The following is a 24,318-nucleotide window of genomic DNA, read 5'->3' as shown; positions in this document are numbered from 1 at the left end:
GAGCCAATGGGTGCTCGCAGAGCAGAGGCAGGGCGCGGGCGGGCCAGTGAGCGGGAGGGCGGGAGGTGCGGGCGGTTTGGGGCTGCGTTCCCGGAGATGGCGGAGGGAGTTTGTCTTGGGAACCGACGCGATTTCTGCTTTCTGTAACGCCGGTTGGGGAAGATGGCTTTGCCGCCAGAAAAAGCCTCGGAACTAAAGGAAATCATTCACCAGCAGCTGACGAAGGTTAAGGGTCTATTTCGCTGCTCGGCTCTCCTTTTAACCACCCCAGCTATAGCCTGTGTGTGATCTCACTGGCGGGTATTCCACAACGAACTTGCCCGTGTTTAATTTAATCATAGTTTTTTTCCCCCACTCTTGTCCAGTTTCGCCCGACACAGAAAACTATAAAACTCAGTTCGAGAATTTTGTTCACGTAGCACACTAGACAGCAATGCAAGCTAATAATGATGCGAATTCATTGTTGCAATTCTTGGGAAAGTAATTCTAACCTATTTTTATTTGTTCATTTCAAGTCTTTACATGCTCTTTAGCTGTTCCCCAGAGCATTGTTGTGATTCAGAAAATCAAGGCAATATTCAGGTTTGCTTCACATGCTAAGTCCAAATATGACGCTTGTGGCTTAGGATGTTGTGACAAGTTGTCTGTTGTGGATTGTAAAGCATCGTTTGTGTTACGAAAAGTAAGCTTATTTTTTATTATGTTTTGTGATGGATTGGACATCCTTTAACATTTAGGAGGGGCTGATGAAGGGCTGTGGAAGAGGTGGGGAAATAGGGAATTTGGGCTTTTGCAGGAAAGTTTGTGGAAATTGTTTTTTAATGTTTTTAATGATGATATTTAAGGCTTATCTTGCAACTTTCCTAAATAAAAAATGGAAGGAAACTTTGTGATAACCTTTCATCAGTTACGATTAGAAATAGTTCCAAAAATGATAAAAAGGAGATCTTGGGTGCATATTGCTCTGAGACTACATAATGCCAATTTTGGGCATAAGCTCAGTGCTTAAACCTGGTCATTGATTTGTTTTGATGAATTTGAAAAGAGATGACAGAGAAGAAAAAGTGGCATGGTGGAATGACTGAGTTAACCGAGATACATTGTTGTGACTAAACTGATATAGGACGGTGAAGATTTAAATTAAAACCTCCCTTCTGGAAAAATGTCAGTTCTAGCAATAGCACTTAGACTTATATACTGCTTCATGTTGCTTTACAGCCCTCTCTAACCGGTTTACAGAATCAGCATATTGCCCCAACAATCTCGGCCTTCATTTTACCAATCTTAGAAGGATGGAAGGTTCTAAATGTATGATAGAAAATTTAGAATGCAGCTGCCAGTTGTTGATCAAGTAATAGTTGGAAGGAAGAGTATTAAGGCAGTAATACAATAAATAAGCTGGACAAAAACTTGTTTGAATCCATTTGATAACTACATATAAAATGAAAATAAAATTGTAAACCTGTGCTAAAAGTTTATTTTCAGTTGTAAAAATATGTGCTTAAAAACGTACAAATCAGTAAAATAACCAGTGGAAGTGTAAATGTATAGTGGGCTATAAATTATAAACTGACTAATATTTAACTTACCTAGCTGAATTCAGGACTTAATTTAAAAAATACAAATACATTTTGAAGAGTCAGTTATGAAGAAAAGACGGAAACACTGAAAATATCAAGATTTAATGCCAATATTTATGAAGCATGGATATACCGTGTTTCCCCGAAAATAAGACCTGGTCCTTTTTTTCCCCTCCAAAAGAAACACCAGATCTTATTTTCAGGGGGGGGTCTTTTCCACTCACCTCTGGCACCAAGAGCCCCGCCCAGCCGGCTCACTTCTGTGGCCAAAGGACCAGCTTCATTCTGCAACTGAGAATGGAGCTCCAGCCTGCATTTCACAGTCAAAGGCCTTTCCAGAAGGCCACTGCAGCTGACAACCAAGCTATGGATTCAACATCGGCAGGCCTGGGGATGCTGCAGAAGAAATGGCCAGCGAGGAGAGGCTTGGCTACAAGGCAAGTGGGTGCGGGGAGCGTGGGACAACTCCCCTCCCCCACCACAGCTTTCTAGTTATGTGCCTCACCCTAAAACTAGGGCTTATTCTTGGAGCAGGGCGTATATTAGACCACTCCAAAGTCAAGCTAGCGCTTTTTTTCGGGGTAGGTCTTACTTTTGGGGAAACACGGTAAAAGTGCATTCTAGTGCTGTTGAGTAGTTTGTAAGAGGAGTCATAGAACATTAATATTGCATTTGAAGTTAGTAGCTAAAAAGAAGCACTTATTACAACTTTATAATTGTTTAGATGTTGATTGAATCATGAATATCACTAATGGATTTCCACTAATAGCAGAGTTGGGGATGGCGGGTTTACAATCCCTTTCTGAAAATTTACCACTTGGGTCCTGCAAGCACTGCTCTTATGCTTATGCTGAACAGTTCTGATAGTCAGAAAGATCTTACAGAAATGCTAAAGGAAAGATGAATGGCTAAAAATATTATCCTTTGCTGATGGATGCCTATGCCTTTTGTGCATTGGAAAAAGCCCTTCTACTGATGGAAAAACCAATATGGACTTACTTTCATGTAGGAATTATCCTGCTCTTGTTTTGGAATGATCTATTTAAAAGATTGGGTGTAATATATTTTAGGAATCGTTAACAAAGATGTTTCCTTTTAGATGGATGTTCATAGCAGAATTCGAGCAGTTCTTGCTGAGACCATAAGAGAAGAATTGGCACCTCAGCATCAGCAGTTATCTGAGGAAGATCTAATTAAAGCCTTAACACAACGAGGAATCATTGATGATGTTATGAAAGAACTCAATTTTGTGTCTGTGAGTACAGTTTGGCATTAAGAAAAACCCATTCTGGAGTAACATGAATGTGCATAATAAAATCAGTGCTCTTCTTGAACAAAGAATTTCTGACAGGCTTTTTTGTGATATAAAATTATCTAAAACAATATAAACTCTGATTCTGTTTCTCTACTGAAGTGGAACAAAATGCAGCTTGATTTGGAAATACAACAGCTATAAGAAGTTAGGACACAAAAGGAAGGCCATTCCTGGTGTATGTTGCCTCTTAGGTATAAACTTGCCTCTGCCTGCTATGCCATCTCATTTATATCCTTAAGAAGCCACTCTGCAGGAGGTTCAAAAAAAGGTACAGAAAGTGGATGACAAATTTGACCTCACTGAGTACTTAAAGGCTGAGAATAAGCATAATAAATTTCTCCATCTCTGAATTTAATAGAAGTGAGAAAGTTCTACTACCATTACCACTTAATGTATTCTCACCAAACAATAAAAGATAAATAAACATCCTGTTTCTCCCTCAGCTACAACCTCTTGTGGCCAAAATGGATCTGAACTTGGTGTATGTAATTATTGACGAATATACTAGTTTTCAAAACAACAAATGAGAGAATATAAAATACCTGGGCATGCTGAAATGCAAATATTAGAATGTTCTTATTTAATGCCTATTTCAAAAAATACATACTAAAGAGTTTACTTGCTTATGGATGTTAGAATAACCAGCAAAAGATAATTTAGCAGTGTTGAATCATAAAGCTATATTCTTGGGCTGGCTATTTTGATAGAATAAAATAAAGAATTAAAAATAAAGATTTACAGAATTGTAAGAAAATCTGATTTGAAAATGACCTTAATATTATTTTAATTGTATCTGTAGGATATAAATGACAGGGAAAGAGTTTCCACTCCAAAAGCATCTACACACTTTGTTGACAGGCAACCAGCAATATTGAAAAAAAGTATGTTACATATTATCTTGATAAAACTTTAACGATAAGAGTTTCATTCTGTGATTTGTTTACACTTCTTTCATTTTCTTTCCTTTCTATGTTTTAGGCATCCTTTTGTAAATTTGTTTGTTTATTAAATTTATTTGCTGCCCATTTCATATCAAAACAACTCTGTTTTAGGTAGTCCTTGTTTAATGATGACTTAATAGTGCTGAACAAGTACAGTAGTACATGTGATCAGTCCTCTTACTTACGACAGTTGCAATCACGTGAATGCGTTCTGGCTACTAGATAATCAGCTCACAGTTATGAAATTGCAGCATCCCACGTTCATATGATCACCATTTGCAACCTTCATTGCCAGTTTCCAAAACTCAATAGAGAAGCTGGCAGAGGGTCACAAATGGCGACTACGTGATGTCACATTTAATGTTGTAGGATTCGTTTAATGACAGTAAGCAAGAACTGCCATTATTAAGGGGTGTAGTCAGGGGACATTGTGCTTAGCAACTGAAAATCTGGTCCCAGTCCCTAAGCAAGGTCTCTCTGTAATCTTATTTTTTTGCCTGATAGATATGTATACAAATGAAAAATTTATATATCGTAATACAGTTGTTAGATCTTAAATAATATAACGCTGTAGTACCCTTTAAAACAGTGGTTCTCAACCTGTGGGTCGGGATCCCATTTGGGGTCGATCGACCATTTCATGGGGGTCGCCAAGCAAGGCTGTCTGCCATTTTTTTTGTCCGCCATTTTTTCCCCCTTTTCCGGCGGGTGCCTTACCTCCCTTGAGCTGGGCCAGCTGGTGGTCGGCCTGCTCCGTCTCTGCCGCTTGCCAGCTACGCCTCGGCCGGCGCAGGGGGTGGAACCGCACATGCGCGGCGCTCCCGGGCAGGGAAAGTCCTCGACTTACGACCTGTTGGGTAGTCCTCGACTTACGACCGGTTTAGTCCTCGACTTACGACCGGTTTAGTCCTCGACTTACGACTGGTTTAGTCCTCGACTTACGACCGGTTGGGGTCGCGGCATTAAAAAGGTTGAGAACCACTGCTTTAAAATAAGTCACAATTTGGTCAAAAGGAAACACTATTATAGATTTGATGGGAAAATAACTTAAATATTTAAAATAAATATTAGGTGAACATTGTAAAGCACATTCTTATTTTAAAAGAAGTTTTTTAATGCTTCTGAAGATCCTATTGATTTAAAAAAAACATTGCTATCTTTATTTTACATACCATTTGTATTACCTTATATTTTTCCGATACTTTACAGCAAATATTGATCCAACACGAAGATATCTTTACCTTCAGGTTTTGGGGGGGAAAGCTTTCCTAGAGCATCTTCAGGAACCTGAACCTTTGCCTGGTCAAACCTGTTCTACCTTCACTCTTTACTTACATTTCCGGAACCAGCGTTTCCGCTCTAAGCCTGTTCCATGTGCCTGTGAACCAGATTTCAGTGATGGATTTTTGCTCGAAGTACACAAGGATACTTTAGGTAAGTAAATTTGTGCATTAATCAGAATCTAAACATTACAAAAAATGACACATTTTTATTTAAAAGACTGAAAACCTTTGGTTGAAAGAAGAAAGATCAAATTGATGACTTTTTGATAAATAAGTAGATAATTATTTGATACTGTAGAAGAATGGAAAGAGTAACTACTATGTTTTTCCTGTTTTCATTCCTTTTCTTTTTTCTATCTTCCTTTTTTATTGTATACTCTTACTGTACTGAAAATTTTAATTTAAGCATTATGATTGATTTCTTTTCAAAGGCATAGATGTGTAATGTGCCTCTCATGTCATGGTGATGTCTCAGAATTATACACAGTCTTCTAACAAAAACAAACCAACAAATTTTCCTGAACATGAGTTAGGTCATAAATCTGTTAACTCTGGCCTTGAAATTAAAGATCAAGCAATGGTTTGTGCATATGATTTGAACAAATTACTGCATTCATCAAATTACTCAACAGATTTGAAAGTTTACCTGTTTTCCTTTTATATATTCACTTCATATATTTATAGGAAACTGAAAATAATAAAAAAATATCAGTTGTTTTAAAAGTGGTTTAAAGTTTAAAGTGAATAATGCTGTTTTATTTGCAATTATTTTTTAGAGTCTTGGTCAAAATTTCTTACATATCTTAAATAGATTTAGCAATCACGATTGGGGCCACTACTTGATTGTTAAGCAAAGCAGTTTTACGTGAAGCTGTGACTGTTCTTATGATCATATTTCAGGTTTCCTTTGCTTTAAGTCATAAATACATACATTTAACTGCATAAATAAATGTATAAATTAATCATAAAGTTACTTTATTGTCATTGTAATGGCGAACAGTCTCTAAACAAGACAATCATTAAAGAAGGACTGCCTGTAATGCTAATATTGTATGAAATACCAAATCCATGCATCCCTAAGCATATACTTGAAAATACTATTAGAGGTGGAAGCTCAGGAAGTTGTTTGTCCTGGTATAAATCTCAGAGAAATTGATGGATTTCTGAGTAGAACTGTACAAGATGGCATTTTCAGGGATTTTTTCTTTACATAAAGTTTTAAACATTTTAATGAATAAAGCTAGAAAGCTGCTGTATAAACAGATTACTTGCCTCATATAATGTAATCTGAATTCAAATGAGCTCCTCTTTTTTGAAAGGATTTCTAGCATATTTGGTATCTCACCAGTTTTAAAAACTTGGTAGCCTATTTAGAAATACTGTTTCACTATTGTGGATTATATTTCAGTGAAACAGCAAGCTAACCAGCTACTTTATTATAGTCAATTTGGTATCTTCCTTTATATTAATTCAGTGATTTTTGGTAGAACAAATGGGAATAAGGTGCTTTTCTCTACTAACCCTTTTTCAATCAAAATTTCCTTCCTTGCGTCCAATCCCAGCTGTTTTTCCTATATGATTTAAACTGGTTGTAAATAGTTGCTGAAATGTCATGATAATAACTTTCATGTAATATTATCTCATGTATATGTTGAATATTATTTATTAATTTTAAGTACTTACATAGATAACAAATGGCAATATGAATGGGAAGCGCTTTTAATTGGACGTTTTAGTTAACCCTAGTTGGATGTGATGTTGACAGGTGAAGGAAGCAAAATGGTTGATGCTACCACTATGCTGTCCGTATGTGATCCAGTGCACATTGTCTTGATCAAAACAGACACCTCGGGTGAGACCACATTAGTAGCATCCTATTTCTTAGAATGGCGGTCTGTCCTTAGTGCAGAAAACAAGATAACAAATGTGGCAGTTGAACTTCTTGGTGTAGGTAAGTTTAAAATCTGTTTTAACATTAGGGGAAATGATGTTGGGTGCAACTTTGAAAAGAAGATGGAATTAATATGAAAATGTATTTCATGGAAGAAAGTTCCCAAAAGTACTTTTTCTGAATTTTAGCAATAACATTTATACATGTAGGGGGAAACAGAATGGCATCTCAGGTACAACTTCAGAAAGTCTAGCTTCTCTGTTAATCTTCCCTTTATTCATCAATCGGAGTAGCTGGACTATTTTCTGTTATTCCTTTTGTTTTACTAGTTGCTAATAGTCCAAACTATTCTTATGAAAATTTAAATTTCTACTTTGGGAAAACTGTCTCCCAAGTTACAGAGGAAGTAGTGTAAAATACTTTTAATTATGATAAACCTAGTTGTAAATGTAAGTAATACTGTATATAGACATTGTATATACCTTGAATGTTTGATCTAGTAAAAGGTTTATTTCTTAAGTTCAAAAGTTCTTCTGTAACTTTTGGTTCAAAGGTTCAGAATCAAAGGTTTCTGTTGGAGTACTTAATATCAAACTTGAAATCTATCCAAAACTTAACAAGACTCTTTCTCAGGAAATAGTTAATACTCAGGTATGTTGTAATTAACAGTAATATTAGTACAATTCAGACTGGTTTTAATGTTAAGCAAATTTTAATATTTATTTCACAAGTTAAAATTTCTTTTTTATCAAGCATGTAGTTTTCTTGAAACATTCTTACGACTATAGTTGAGCCCAAAATTTTCATCGCTAAATGAAACAGTTGCTAAGTGAATTTTGCCTCATTTTATGACTTTTCTTGCCACAGTTAAATGAACTACTGCAGTTAAGCTAGTAACACAGTTATTAAGTGAATCTGACTTCCCCATTGACTTTGCTTATCAGAAGTTTGCAAAAAATGACCACATGATCCCGGGACAGTACAACTACAAATATGAGTCAGTTGCCAAGTGTCTGAATTATGATCACATGACCATGGGGATGCAGTTGTAAATGTGAAAAACAGTCATAAGTCACTTTTTTCAGTGCCATTGTAACTTTGAACGGTCACTAAATGAATTGTATGTCAAGGACTACCTATAATCAAAGTTAATGTAATATTAAAATTAATGTGAAACATGGAATGAGCAACTCTAATTTATTTCATGATATTATCACATACGCCTTCTAATTCACATTTTCTGTTGCAAATGGCCAATTTATGTGGGAGATGGTACTATGAGAAGTCTTTAGGATTACTGTCCAATCTGCCCTCAACAATAAAGCTGTTTCTAATTTTGTATGTATTAGATAAATCTTACCTAACCTTGCAGTAAAAGAAGCTAGAGCAAAAGCATGGAGCTTCATGGGAAAGAAAAATTCTCTTTAAAGGATTTCTGAAAATTGATCAATATGCTGAAAAATGTACTACTGGCAAAGTATTCTCGTTTTGCTGTGGCACAAGTCTGGATGAAACTTTAATCATTCTTGAAATGTGTTAGTCAGCCACAAGTACACTATATAGTAATAATGTATCTTACACTTTATTAACCAAGCACATTCTGATTTAAAATTCGAGCTTAATTACAGTACAACACTAGGACATGTTATTTATACCCTGAATTATATAAATATTTACTGTATTTTGTTAGTAACAGCCATTAGCCATTAGTTCAATTTACACTATCAGGGCATATATTTTATGATTTATAATGGAATTTTCTGAATTCAGAAAAGAATACTGAAACAAATAGTAAAGCACATGGTTGTTGTTTTTTCAATTACAGATTTCTTTAGAACGGCAGAAAACAGCAGAAAAGGAACGTTTGTTTCTTGTGTATGCAAAGCAATGGTGGAGAGAATACTTACAGATCAGGACTTCACACAGTTCAAGACTAGTGAAAATATTTGCCCAGGTTTGCCCATTCCATATTCTAGACTTTATAGTTTATATAATTTGTGAATAAAAGGCTGAAGGAACAAATTTACCCTGAATTCAGTATGTGTTAACCTTTCAAGTTACACCAGTAAGGAAACAAATACCACAAATTCTTAGGAATTTTGGTTTGTTATTTACTAGATAACCCATGCCAGCTGAGTCATCCTTTTAGAGACATTTCTTACTTAAACAGATAAACAAAATGATCTTGGGTGAGCAAAAAAGGAGTGGTATTAGGAGTAACTTCCAGGTTCCTGCTGGCTTCCCCATTGATGTTGCTTGTGGGAAGCTGGCAGGAAGTGTTAGAAATAACTCCTCTCCTCAGCTAATGTTTGGAACTGCCTGCTACTATTCAGAGGGGAGGAGGAACAAAGGAGCCGTGGACAGCAAGGAAAAATATACTCCACTTTCCTTCCCACCATGTCCCCAAGGGCTCCCTCCAGGGAGGCTTACCTGTCGATCGCCAGCACTCCCTAGTTAGCTCTACCTCACCAGCAGATATCCAAGTCACGCCCTCCATCCTTTCCTCGTTGGGAGATTTTAGATCTTAGCCTCTGTTCCAGAGCAGCCAATTGCCACTCAGCCGTCAGGTCCTGCTGCCAGCCAATTGTGTTAAAGGACCAGAGAGAAGTGAGAAAAAGGCATGGACATCGCCTTCCTTTCTTCTCTTGTACCATGCAACCTATGCATTTCTGGGAAGTGTAGTCAGAAGACGTGGTGATGCTGAAGCAACCACAATTTCCCCAAATTTCATTCCTACAGGTCCTACCGGTAGCATTCTAAAAATTAGCCCATTTGAGCTACCTTGGTTCAATAATTGCTGCCCTATGTCTTGTAATTTCACCCAATTAATATTTACAATCAAATATGAGACTTTTAGTTGTATATAGATAGAGTGTAATAACAAAAAACCTGACAGAAATTTGGTACTCCTTTTTATACCAAAAAGAATCAAGGTATGATGCTCTTGAGGGTTTTTTTCTTACCTTCATCTTCCTTCCATGGCTAAGCTGGTATTTACCTAATGGTTGCTAAAAGCCTTCTCCATACATCCTATAACATAAAACCTGAAACTAGAAGAAACTATAGCATAAAACCTGAAACTAGGGCTGGACTAGAAGACCTCCAAAGTCCCTTCCAGCTCCTTTTCTATTCTGAAATATGTTGGTTTTCTGATGCTGCTATTTGGTTTTATTTTCATGGATTTTATTACCCTGTGCTTTCAAGTGTTCCGGGCTTCAATTCCTAAAGGTCCCCATCAGTATGGCTGTTAACTGTTTGAATTTTTGCATAGAATGTTTTCAGTCCCAAATCATCTGCCCAGTATCAAGTTGGGCAAATAGACCAGTTTAATGTTATTTTTTCTGGTTTCATATGCATTTATACTTGGGTCCCTCAGTGTTCCTAGATAGATAACCTCTGCAGTGCTATCCAAACACCATTTCCATATGGCATTTTGGGGTGCGGGGTTAAAAAAAATTTAAATGGAAAACTGAATTTAGATGTTTCTTTAGGCATTCTTAGAAAATAAAAAAGTAAGCAGCTTCAGCAGAGTGCTTTGTGATCATCTTCCTATAAAAATACAGTGGTAACTTGGGAAGCCAGCACACCACCTTGAGTGATTATTAGAGTAGAAGAAAACATCCTCAGTGGTTTGCTTTTTAGTAAATGAGTTTTGAGGATGCACAACCACCCACCCAGTAAGATAGCTGATTTATGAATAAGCAAACACTTTCATCATCAGGCCTAAAAAACTCTTTCAGAACACCAGCTATACTACCAGCCCCCAAATTTAATTTACATAATTAAGCAGTCTGATTATCAGAAAATAGACTCTATGATTTATTAAAAAATGTTTTGGAAAGAAAAGCTACTTAGGATCTATGACTTCAGTTGCCTTGATTCCAAATTTTTATCTCAACCTGTTTCTTTTAAAAGTAATCACTGTGTTTTATTCAGACTAGTATAAGAGAATCCAGTGATAGTTTTTTGACGATTGCTCGGTGCTCTTTCAAAAGATGATCTGGAGATTAGAGGATTATCAGTAGTGTGGGGAGATGGTGCTCAGACTGTAGGGAGAATTGGCTAAAGTCAACATCTGTCTGTATATTGCCTTGTTGAATAATATTGTCCTTACATTATTTGTAAGGAATCTCTTTAAAAGTGTGGGGAATAGCAATCATTAAAAAAAAACTAGGCCAAGAGGTTTTTTTCTAGAATCTATACATATTAAATGAAAATTATAATACAACTACATACACATACACAGAAATAATTCAGCAATATACTATCTAGTAATGCTATCCTTGAATTCAAATGGCTTTAATTGTTCTTTGGTTCCACAATTGTATTTTTGTACTTTTAAACAAATAATGTGTACGTGTGCCACATTTGTGTATAATTGCCTGGCCACATTTGTGTATAATTGCCTAAGTAAAAAAATGGAATAAAATAAGGTGCCATATTGATTTTGTATACATATAGTCAATTATTCTCTTATTCAAAATAGCCCTCACATTTCCAGCAGAAAAAGCAAAAAAAAAAAGGGGGGGGGGAGTATGCTGGGTAGACAATTGCGGAAATTGAAACCTGTGCTTCAATTATACCAAAGATGGAGGTGAGGCAGGAAGCAAGCAACTGGATAAAGGGGGAGGGAAATGAGAAGCTGCATATAGATATTTTTTAGGGTTAAAATTAATTAAGATCTTAAGAGATTGCAACTCCTATCTGACTTTATCTGGATTTAGAAACTAAACAAGGAGAGGTAGTCTGAGAAACATCCTGAAAAAAAGCAGTAGCAAACAAATGAGTTCCTTAAAACAGTGGGAACTATTTTTCATCCTCATTCTTCATAGTAATTCTTGAAGCATGCAGAAGTTTATTTGATTTAATTCACTTTTTTACACACATTTTACATTCAGGATGAAAATGGGATAAACAGGCCAGTATGTTCATACATTAGGCCACTTCGAGCAGGCCGACTTTTGGACACACCTCGGCAAGCTGCAAGATTTGTCAACGTGATCGGTTATGAAAAGGCCGCTATCATTGGGGGAGGAAACAGTAAACAAGAACAATGGTGTTCTCTTCTGGCCTTTCTCTGTCGAAACAAGGTATAATTTAAATCTTAACTCTTCTATATTATTAACTCCTAGTTCAAGCAAAATTGAATATGATGGCTTTCATCCAGATGCCCTGTGAATTATCATGCCTCTGAACTGATGAAACGATGGAGTTTAAATGATTTTGCATGCTATAGTCCTGTATAGACATAAAGAAAACTAAAGTTAAGCAGCAAAGTTCAATGTGTGCCTTTTCCTAGTATTGCTAAATAAGGAACAAATTCTAACCTATATTTCCTATATAAAATAATGAGGTATTTGCCTGAGTTTTCCTTCTCCCATAAATGTGTGCATGTGTCATTTTCTAATAGCATATATTCAGTAACTTCTTGTTAACTGAGGATATGGAAAATCCAACTGTTTGGGAATAAAACCTTCTGAAGAGCATTACAGGTAGTCCTTTGAAGTTCCAACTGATCTACCTGGGGTACTTCTGACCCAGATTCAAAGTTCTGGCAGTTGGGCCTCTCCCCCCCCCCCTGCAATTACGTGGCTACACTTTGGGCATTTGGCAGCCAGGACACATTTGCAACCGCCTGCAGTTACATGACCATATTTTAAGACATTTTGCCCCAAACCAACACTTACTTTTGCACTCATAGCGAACCATTGGTTTGCTTAACAACTGCCACTAAAAAAAACAACTGCCACATAAAATCAAGTTGGTCACATGACTGGCCTGCTTTACAACCATGACAAGTTATGACTGTGATGGGCAGGCTTAATTACAATTGTAACTCAAGGACTACCTGTGGAACCTTTCATTTTTCCTTTGGATCATGCCGAAACTATTCAGATTCTACCATTCTGGAAGGGTAAGTAAATTTCAGAAATAAATTCCTCAAAGTGGAAGTAGTTTAAGGTATTCTGGAAATAGTGCAGAAAATGTATTTCCATAAGATGCTGAACTATTTAAGAATGGGATGGTTCAGAGGAGACTTGGACAGTAATAAAATTGTTGGTAATCTATGAATCTAGACTAATGGTAAATGTGCATATATGTTCTGTTCTAGAGAGAGATTATTCTGCAGCCTTTCATTTTCCTTTAGATCACACCAATCTGGACGTTTACAAACATCAACCTTCCAGAATAGGAAATGATTCATGTGTAGAGGAGAACATTTTGCATATTTCTATATATTTATAATGATAAATAATGATAATTTGTTTGACCCAAGAACTCATATAGTTCTTAGATAGTTGCTACATTACTTATATCTTAATTAGATATTAAGTTTTATTTTGTAAAAAAATAAAAATAGTTCTTATGAGTTTGTGTTCTACATTTATTATATCTCCTCTTCAGGGTGATTGTGAAGATCATGCTAACCTTTTGTGTAGTCTTCTGTTGGGATTTGGGATGGAAGCGTTTGTTTGTGTAGGAACAAAAGCTAAAGGCACTCCTCACACATGGGTGATGACTTATGGGATTGATGGAGTAACTACTTTCTGGGAGAGTTTAACAGGACATAGGTAAGAAAATTAGTAAAAGTATGGTAAGTTATGACAATTCAAACATCAGAATACAAACTGTATTAGAAAGCATTTAATTTTGTTTAACCATTCATTGCATTAAATTATTTAACAAAACATGTTTCTGTTCAGACTGAACACACTACCTCATTAAAATGCCATGCAAAATAATTACTATTCTGAACTCAAAAGTCAGCAACTTGGCAACATGTACAATCCATGAGAATAAATGTATAGCCCCAAAAGTTAATTTCTCAGTAATGTATATAAGTGGCAAAATTCTGGTTAGGTAGCTTGATTGTGGACTTGCCAGGCACTTAAAGCAACCAGTGTTTCAATTCAACATTCATTTTTTCAGGGCAATTTTACAATGGAAATGCCTGTTTTGTGGTGAAAAACTAGTGGCATAAGAATGAAAGGTGACTAAAGTACAAGGGTGAGGACAGGACAGTGAAATACTACATTGTGAAATGAAGAACAGAGATTCAGGTTTAGCTGTTGAGTTTGCATAGGTATTTATGAACGTATTGTTGAATGAAAGAGTGTGTATTCTTCAACCCATCCCTGTATTTTTAATCATAGCTAAGCAATCAGCAATTCCTCTATGCCAGCATAATGTCGATTAAAAAGCTAATCCATTTAGATTACTTTAAAATTTAACTTAACTTTTGCTGTATTAAGGCATGCCTTTTGTTCTTTAGGTACATCCACAACCCTGTCAAACCGGATGATCCTCCAAATGTTAAGCAACCCAAGGCACTATATCCTTACAGAACAATAGGATGTATCTTCAATCATGAGAAGTTTTTGGCAAACTGCCAGCCTTCTGATGCTGTAGAAATTTGTATCTTTGATTTGCATGATGAATCCAAATGGAAACCAATGAGTGGAGAAGCAATCAAATCTGTGTGTTCTCCAGGGGCCACAACTGCACTTCCACCTTTTCCTCCTCTCTGTAGTTCCACAACTGATGCTGCGGAAGCAAGCAATGAACTAGAATTGCAATTTAGAATGTTAGTCATAGAACATAGGAAGGTAGGTATCATTAGTTGGTACATATGAAATATGTACATTTACTTTTTAAAAATAAAGCCAATTTACTTTTAAGTTACAGCATCCCTTATAAACAAAAAACAGATTCCTTGAACACTGTTTGGGCATCTTAGTCACGAAAGCAATTTGTATAGCTAAAAGTTTTTCATCAAATAATTGCTAGTTAAACTGGTAATATTTTTCATAAATCCAGAGCAACTTTCTGGTAAACATTTGATGTACCGTCATACCTTTTTTTTTTTGAAAATGTACTTAAATGTATGCTTCTTCAAAATTTGCCACATATTTCTTTTTTATTTTTAAATGCTGCATCTAAATATCTTAAATGCTTCTTCTGGTTTTTAAATTGCTCCTATTTCAGCTTCTGTCCTTGGTTCTTCTACAACAATACCGGGTCAGGATACTCCTATCATACGACCTATTTTCTATCAGACTCAGTAATTTTGCTTTCAACTCAGATCTTTTTCATACAGCATAATGTTTAAAATAGTATGACTGTTTAGAACAGCCAGAGTAAAATAGTATGACTGTTTAGAACAGCCAGAAACCAAGTAGGATTGAAACTAATTCTGGCAAAGGATAATGAATTATATTCCGTGAGTTGCTTTAGTAAATCTGAAAACAGTTCATTACTGTTAATTAAAAATAAGAATGTATATTTATATTCTAATCAATTCTGAGTAGAAGCACAGGTACCCCTCATTTAGGGACCACAATTGTGACTGGCAACTCCGTGGCTAAGTGAAATGGTAGGAAATCATGTGGGAAATCATATGACAGTGACTGTGCTTTCCTTTTCTCCACCCCTTCACCCTTTACAATGAATTCACTATTTTTCTAAAAAATTAAAAAGAGCACATGGCCGAGTTCCTCTTGGTTATGACATCTATAAGTTTATTTACAGTAGTGAGCACTGCTTTATGTAGTTATTAACCTTTTAATCTGGATGAATATAGGATTTTCACATAATCTTGGATTTTTCTTCTGAGTATCTTAAATAATAAAATGGAAAAGATGAAAAGGTTTCATTTGTACACAATCCCTGGATAGAATGGTAAAAGCTTGAAGATTTTATATTAGTCTTTGCTGGGCAAAGTGACTGAAGAAGCTCAGAGGCTTAGAGCCCAGAGGTTTCATGTCATCCATTACACCACTAGGTGGCAGATCAAGACAGTTTAGATTTCGAATTAGTTAATATTACTATTTTTTCTTATTGTACATTAAAAAATTTACAATGGTCAAAGTACTTATGTGCTAAATATGATTGTTTCTAGACCATTCTGTCTCTCCCTCTCTCCTTCTCTCAGGAAACATACTACTGGTAGAAAAAAATAGTTCATGGTGTTTGTAATTTGTAATGTGGTCTACACCCATTTTGTCCTGCACATTTCCAGCTAAACCTCATGATAGTCAAATAATATACAATTTTGTGTTCTTTAGTCTTCAAGAAAATTTGGCCAACTTTGTAATGTAATTTTTACATTTTTATAAAAGTACCTCCTATCAGAAAAAAAGCTGCTGAAGTCTTTCTTAAACATTCGTCTTCTGACCCTTGTCCAAGTGTTTTAAGAAAACCAAGCTTATAAATTTCAGACATTTATAACTTTACAAAGGGAAAATTGTAAATTTCCTTACAATGGCTAATTTCAAGTGACAAAGTTTAATAGTATAGAATAAGGACTCGAAGAAATGGTAATTTTCCTTTTACCTGTTTTTCCTATAAATATCATAGGGCATATGACATTCTGTTTTATAATTCAGATTTGTAAACTAAAAATATTATGAGTGAGGGTAGAGTATTAAATTACCTAGCTAAATTGTGAGTTGTTTTTGTTTGTAAGCTCTTCTAAAGACAAACCGGCAAAATTAGTTGTTACTCCATCTCTTATAATTAATGGCAATTTTCAATTCATTTTTTGTTTTGTCAACCTATAGGATCTTGGTCTTGCAACAGTTTGGGACAACCAGTTGTCTTATTTCTTGTCACCAGCTTTGGCAGCCTATGAACTTGAACGCACAACGGGAATTTCTTCAGGAAATGAAGAATTTCAAGATATTATCAGGAGAGCAGTACCAGATGGTCATACATTCAAAGGATTTCCCATCCATTTTGTGTATAGAAATGCTAGGAGAGCATTTGCTGCATGTCTTCGGTAAAACTTGTTTCCTTTTTTTCAATATAATTTTTATCTAAGATACTGGTCTGATATTATAATTCTGTATAAGATATCCAATTCAATATCAGATCAAACAGAATAGAAAATTGGAGAGATTATGAGAAAATTATGAGAGCCAGTTCAGCGCAGTGGTTAAGATGCTGATCTACAAACCAGGAGACTTGATTTCCATGCATCCCTTAGGCATGAAAACTGGCTGGGTGACTTTGGGCCATATGCTAAGCCCATTTCACAATTGGTGGTTATTAGGAAAGTAATAGGAGGTATGTTTGCTGCCTTGAGTTATATATAAAAGAGGCAGAATAAAAATCTAATAACATTAGAATAATGCACTAGTCTTAGCTAGCAGAAACAAAATCAGTTTGGATGTACTTCCCCATTATGGGGTAATACAACCACCATTTAATGTGGAAAATCTATCTTATTAAGAAGGGCTTCAGAATGATACTGAGTTTCTGGATCCATTTTAATTAGACTTATTAATGGTGAAATTGCTTTGATTATCTTGGTATATGATCTTTACCAAGAAACAGAAAATAACCCTGCCAGTTCTCCTGACCCTATCATTAGCTTTTGTTGACAGGATTGAGACTCTAAAACATTTGCTTCCATTCTTCTGTGCATGGTCTGAGTTCAGGAGAAGGTATGGGAGATTACTGCTAGACATTTAAGTTTACCTGCAATTATTTGCACTTTTATTACCTGGCTAATGGATAAGGCCAGAATCTAGACAACTATAATTCTTGCTATTTCAGTGAACAATAATTTATTTAAATAAAACAACCTGATTGGCTATGCAAATTGTGTCAACAGCTGCAATTTGGTTTCTGGGGATGTAACTTGAGTTGTGTAGATGATGGGCTGCTGGCACAAGATGGATCATAGCTCATAAAACCAATAAATGTGTTCAGCCAAAGCACAGTGAGCCTGGTTAGTAAGGCTTTAAATTGTATGTTAGGAAGGATAATAATGTACACCAGGGGTGTCAAACCGCCAGCCCGTGGGCCGGACACGTCACAAAGAAACCGCGCCCACCGCATTGCGTCACACGACGTCACGTGATGTCGCAAGTTTGACATGTCTGATGCACACTATGATATGCAGATTAGCAAGCTAGTTAAGTATGGTAGATAGGTTAATGATTATTCCTGGCTTGAAAATCACACTCAACCAAAGGATTACAAAATGTGTCCTTTGAGCAGAGATTGAAGTAGCTGAGTATGTTGAGAAAAGACAACTGAGAGTGGGATATGAGAGCACTCTTCAAATATCTAAAAGTACGTCACATAGAAGATTAAGATCTATTCTTTCTAAATATTTAATGGATTTCAGCTATATTTTTGAATGACAATTAGAAGAAACTTTCTAATAGAGAAGAACCAATTGTCCAGAAATGAAGAAGGCTCTTTTTTCATTGCTGTGTTGAAGGAGAGGCTAGATGGCCAATTTGTTTGAATTCTTACCTCAATCAGAAGGTTGGATTTGGTGGCCTAAATGCCCCCTTTCAAATCTTTTATTATATAGTGTGATTCTAAACTAACTTGAATAAGTTAATATTTTTGTGTAATAATTAGTATTCCTAACATATGCTGTGTGTGTTATTTATTTCAATCAAATTACAGTAGCTCTTCGTATTTCTGCTTCTTTCAAATAGATCTCCTTTCTGTGAAGAAATTCTGTGCTGCAGAGGGGACCAAGTGAGACTTGCAGTTCGTGTCAGAGTATTCACCTATCCTGAATCTGCGTGTGCAGTTTGGATCATGCTTGCTTGCAAATACCGTTGTGTACTTTAAGAAATTGTTTGCATATTTGGGAGAAAGTGAGTGCTATTACATGCAAACCTTATAGAAAGTCAAATATTTGTGTGTGTTATGGATGCAGGCTGATCCTGGTCTCAAACATGGTTAAACAGAATTCATTTGGATTGATTTTAATGGACTTAGTTTCTATGTCTACTTAAATGTATACACCAAAGGAGCTATTTAAGGCTTGGGTGGTACATGTTGGAGGGTATTGGGATTGCCATTCAGCTTCCTCAGCTTTCAAAGAGCTACAGGAGGCGGTCTGTGATGTCTGACATTTTAGAGCCTTTAAAAAAAAAACAAAATAACACCTGGAATTACTATTTTGGGTATGTCTTTAAATTAAACGAGGAATTGGAAATGATTGCCTTCTATATGCTAACTGTTCCTATCCTTAAAATCCTGAAAAAAAGCCAAACAGCCCAAAATTCAGCTAAAATGCTGGTTTTTATTTTTCAGAGTTAACCTCTTTGGAGGTTCCCCACTTCAACTCACTCTCTGAATAAAAAAGCAGCATCAGTAACAAAAATCATGGCACTTAAACTCAGGAATATTGCCTCTAGATTTTGGCAGCACAATCTTATTATCACTCCTGATTTCAGGAGATTTTAAAAACAAATATTTGAATACAATATGGTGGATCCCTAATAAAGGATATTGCTATACTGTTAGAATTGGTCTATGAAATTTTATACTGTATATCATGACAGAAATTGTATAATGTATTTTAAATATTTTATTGGAATAAAATGTGTGTTAATAATGATTTACGCAAGTTTAAATTGGTAAAAATCTCGATCAGGTTTCTAACAAAAAAAATGAAATTAAAACAGCTAAAATGTACACATAGTTTTTCTTTTGAAAATCCATTAAAATGATAGGTGGGAACATCCTGTATAATCATACTGTAATAGTTTACACAAAGTCTAAATACTAATCAAATGGAGAAAAGGGATTCGTTCTGTCCATAGGTGTTATGGACAATGATTAATTTGTGATATGAATATGCATACTTGCATCGTAAATCAAGAGCAGCTAATCTAAAATTCAGATTTTGATTCTATATTGCAACTAAATATATCATTGTTTATGTTGTTGATGTTCCTGAAAAATTTGACTAAGCCGATGCTTTTCATAAATGGCTTTAAGCCAGCCTTCAGCCTGCTTGCGGAAATATTGCCTGTCTACCTATATTACACATATACATTTCATAATTTAGTGAATATATTCTATATTGATATTCATATGAATTCATAATATAGTGAATATATTCACAATAACAGTGAATAATAGTTCCAGAGCCAAAGGGATCTCAGATTAAGAGATCCTCAGAATCCAATTGAGTAGATTTTATTGCCTCTGCTGCCTATGTTTCTTCTTATAGGTTGTGTTCATACAACTCATTGAACCATAGATTAACTAATCACATTTCAGTCCAACATGTCTTATAAATCCAGATCATGAGAATAATTTATATTTAGTATGTTATGCAAATTGAGAAATGTGTTGAGTGAACTATGATTAGGTTAATTTTAGGTAAAGACTATGTGGACAGAGCTATGGATTTGGCAGTGTTGTGCTTCAGGGTTTAGTGAACATGGACTCTAGACAATAGGGGGGCTCATCAACCTTCACCAACCAGATCCAGTCAGAAAAGAGTTTGGTTAAAGACCAATCAGAAGTCAGCATTCCTGGTTATAAAAACAGGAGCCCAGTCAATTCCTCTCAGTTGTTTGTGATTTGCATAGCAGACCATCTTGCCTCTAAATATGCCAGCCACAGTTGCTGGTGAAGCGTCAGGAAATCTGTTCTTTAGAGCACAGATTTCACTTTCAAGGCTCACTAAATCTTTGAAGCCCAACACAAGCATACATGGACTGTATCCGTCTGTCTGAAGCAACCTCATTAAACTCATGCCAAGGCTCCTTCTGGCCCAATATGATTTCCTGTTTGGCTTGTAGAAATCTTGCTTAACTGCCTGTGCCAAGAATTAACCAAGGCTGTAGGCTAAATTGGGAAGGGAAAAAACATCCTAAAAGGCAGTAACAAACTACTTCTGTACTGTTGCCCAGAAAATAACTTGGGTGTGTCAGGATAGTCAACATTTTTTAAATTAAAGTTCATCTACCACTAGGTTGCAGCTTCCACACATATCAGCATGACCAGAAAAAAGTCTTTTAAAAGATCTCTATGTCAGAGGTCCTTGCCATACTCCTGGCTCCAACAGAAAACAAGACATTGAGTTCACAGGTAGATTGGTTTTTTGCAGTACACTCTGACCTGATTGCAGCGAAAGCATCTGAACAAAGGGCGAGAAGTGCCAGTGGAAGGACCCACAACTGGGCCCAGGGTTACCCGTCCTTTGCCCCTCAGTTTCTCCACGGGCCTACGTGGTCCCCAGGGCCCATCCCCTTTGGGATGGAACTCACGCACCCCTGCATCCAAGTCCACTACCGCTTGGAACCAGTCTTGTAACCTGCCTGCGATGCCACGGTAGGTGCATGCTTGGTGCAGGTCACGATCCAAATCCGCCTGGAAATGGTGGACCAGTAGGCATTCTGGCCAGGACCACAACCTGCTGTCTACTCGCTGGAACTCCAGTGCGTATTCAACCACGGACTGGCCCCGTTGCTTCAGTGCCATCAACTCCCCTTTTGCTCGTTGAACATGGGATACGGCCTCGAATCGAGCACGTAGAGCTCCAGAAATAGTCCGGCATCTGTCATCTCCCTTGCATGGTCACTATGCAGATCCACCACCAAGTCCACAGCTTTACCCTGCAATACTGCGGTCACCGCCACCATCATCGCCCATTGGGATGGGTAAAAGCGGGCATATTGGTCCAGATGACTGATGACCTGGCTTAGAAACGCCAGATGGTCCGGGTTCCCGTCAAACGTTGCCTGCAAGGACGAAGGACCCCAGGACATACTTTGGGGCCAAAACCCCATGGACCATCCAGGACCTTGCAGGGCATCACCAGCCTGTGGAGAGCACTGATCTCCGACACCAGCATCCCGCTGAGCCGATGACCTGGCCACTGGAACTGGACCCGACAGGGCCTCCACTTGGAGCCAGCATCGACCTTCCATCCCACACAGCCTGCGGTCGTCCTACTGGGATGGTCAGGGATGCGCTCTGATTGGGGCCTCTCACCTGCGGAATGTCATGAACATGTCTGGCATCCAATTTAAGTTTCAGGCTAGCCAATCGGAACCGGGTCTACGATGTCTGGGTTGGCTGGGGTTCCATTCATTGCTAGGCCACCATCTCAGCCCCAACTTCCCAATGTGGTCACGCAGGGGGATCCTGGAACCCGACCTCTCCAAACCTCTGCCACAACACATCGATCATATGCTGCCCTGGCACCACTCCCCTTCATCCTCGTCTGTTAGGTGCCTCTCTCGCCACTCAATCAACGGGTGGCCCGAAACACCCTGTGTGTGTGGTTGGCAGGCTGCAAGACCACTCACAGCCGAACTATGCCACCACTCTCCTGAGGCTCTTGCCTCCTGCACCATCCTGGGGACCGACCATGCGTCGATTGCCGGCTCTTCTGGTTTGACCTCACGCACCTTGGGCCACACCACTGGTTGCGTGTCGCTGTCCACACCCTCCGGTACTGGTGCTGCCACCCCAGCCGCAGTTGGCTCCCCCACCTCGACTACATTCACCATCGCCTCTGTGCCCTCAGTCATTCCCTGGTACCTATACAGAACACCGTCAAAACACCAAGGGTAACGGATAGAGACAGGAAGAAAGAGCGCTGACTTTCTGTCAGAGGTCCTTGCCACACTCCTGGCTCCAACAGGAAACAAGACATTTGAGTTCACAGGTAGATTGGTTTATTGCGATACACTCTGGCATGCGAGCTCAAAGCTATTGCAAACAACAGGTACAGGGGGGGAGGGCTGTCGCTGCCATCCATGCTACTGGTCCCAGCCACTGCTTCCAGACGCCACCGTGACCTTGCCCCTCCTCCCTCCCATTAGTGGCATCTGTAGAGATGTTAATATCCAATATATCTTAGAAGATATTTTGTACATATAAAACCTCTAGCACAAGAAGATGAAATTAAATTATCACTTCAGTTATCGTCAAAAAGCTACAGGAATTAATGGAATATTTATAGAAATATGGCAAGCAACAGAAGGAAAATCAGTAAAGGTCTTATCAAGCTATGCCAGCAAATCTGGAAAACAGTGCACTAACCAACATATTGCCAAAAAAAGGAAATATTACACCACAATATCAAAACCAAAGAATACCAAAAAGAAATCAGTATGTGCTTCATTACTGATTGCATCAATAATGTCAAGTGGTAGAATGTGCTTGGAAAAATAAGATCCTAGAATTATTCATTCTCTTCATGCAAAACCTATATGTTGGTCAGGAAACCATCATAAGACAGAATATGGCAAAAAGACTGGCTCCAGATTGGCAGAGGAGTGAAACAAAGCTTATATTTCACCTTACTTATTCAATGTCTATGCAAAATATATATTTAGGGGAGCTGGATTGGAAGAACATGGTTTTTAAAATTGGAGAAGAATCATCAATAACTGCACCATACTGATGAAAGTGGAAATTATTTGTGAGCTGTAGTAATGAAAGTCAAGATATACAGAGAAAAATATGGGGCTAAGATTAAACATAAAGAAGACAACATTAATGACAACAGGTAAAGTAACCTGTCTTAGAACTGACAGTGAAGATACTGAAAGAGTGGATAGCTTCTGCCTTTTATGATTAGTTACCAATATAAAGGAACTAACAATCTCCTGGTAGAGTACAATGAGACAGCTTGCAAAAGATATTCAGATATTCAGGTGCCATGATGTATCTACACCTATAAAGACCACTCTATGAAACTGAAAGTTGGACTTTTGAGAAAAAAAGGATATAAAGAATATTTATGCTTTTAAATTTCGGTGTTGGAGAACTTTCCTGAGAATATTAATAGTCAAAAAAATAAAGCATCATCAAATAAATCAACCTGGAGTTCTCATTCAAGGCACAAATGACCAGGCTCAAATTATACAGGTAATCCTTGCCTTATCATTTCATTTAATGATTGTTCAAAGTTACAATGTCCTGAAAAAAGTGACTTATGATCATTTTTCACACTTACGACCTTTACAGCATCCCCGTGGTCAAGTGATCAAAATTCAGATGCTCAGCAACTGATTCATATTTGCAGTGTCACGTGATCCCCTTTTGCGACTTTCTGACAAGTCAATGGGGAAGCCAGATTCACTTAACAACCGTATTACTAATTTAATAACTGCAGTAATTCATTTCATAACGGTAGTGAGAAGATTGTGAAATGGTGCAAAACCCACTTAACTGTTTTGGTTAGCAACAGAAATTTGGGGCTCAATTGTGATCATAAATCAAGGACTATCTGTACTTTGGATACATTATGTGAAGACAAACTCTGGAGAAATCTGTAATGCTGAAAAAAAAAGGCAAGAGGATCAGCAGCACAAAGGTAGATAAAATCAGTGGTGATACTACATCACTGGAAGATCTGGAGGAACAGGTTGTGGACAAATGTTCATAGAAAAAATCTGTGTGATCATTAACTTAGACAATATGTGGGAACAATAGGAATAGCAATAGCACTTAGACTTATATACCACTTCACAGTGCTTTATAGCCCTCTCTAAGAGGTTTACAGAGTCAGTATATTGCCCCCAACAAT

At 37.2% G+C, this 24,318-nt stretch overlaps 1 protein-coding gene across 1 annotated transcript; it reads left to right on the top strand.

Annotated features, from left to right (window-relative positions):
- Window positions 1–80: 80 nt before the first annotated feature.
- On the top strand, window positions 81–19,314 carry CEP76 (centrosomal protein 76). Its single transcript, XM_015816757.1, has 12 exons — window positions 81–225; window positions 2,680–2,835; window positions 3,695–3,776; window positions 5,046–5,270; window positions 6,885–7,070; window positions 7,564–7,661; window positions 8,836–8,964; window positions 11,909–12,100; window positions 13,416–13,582; window positions 14,284–14,617; window positions 16,571–16,788; window positions 18,467–19,314. Exons 1-12 carry the CDS (start codon window positions 163–165, stop codon window positions 18,603–18,605), a joined length of 1,989 nt encoding a protein of 662 aa, XP_015672243.1. The 5' UTR covers window positions 81–162; the 3' UTR covers window positions 18,606–19,314.
- The last annotated feature ends 5,004 nt before the right edge of the window (window positions 19,315–24,318 follow it).

The sequence above is a fragment of the Protobothrops mucrosquamatus genome, unplaced genomic scaffold, assembly GCF_001527695.2.
Source record: "Protobothrops mucrosquamatus isolate PMUCROS unplaced genomic scaffold, P.Mucros_1.0 scaffold491, whole genome shotgun sequence".
Lineage (NCBI taxonomy): Eukaryota > Metazoa > Chordata > Lepidosauria > Squamata > Viperidae > Protobothrops > Protobothrops mucrosquamatus.
This window is presented reverse-complemented; position numbering and strand designations above follow the sequence as displayed.

What these genes read in the sequence shown, in the direction of transcription:
- CEP76 (XM_015816757.1), top strand. Translation starts at nt 163, where the DNA reads ATGGCTTTGCCGCCAGAAAAAGCCTCGGAACTAAAGGAAATCATTCAC. An exon ending in TTCACCAGCAGCTGACGAAG is followed by an intron (nt 226 to 2,679) that starts GTTAAGGGTCTA and finishes GTTTCCTTTTAG; the next exon opens with ATGGATGTTCATAGCAGAAT. An exon ending in AGTTGAACTTCTTGGTGTAG is followed by an intron (nt 7,071 to 7,563) that starts GTAAGTTTAAAA and finishes TTTGGTTCAAAG; the next exon opens with GTTCAGAATCAAAGGTTTCT.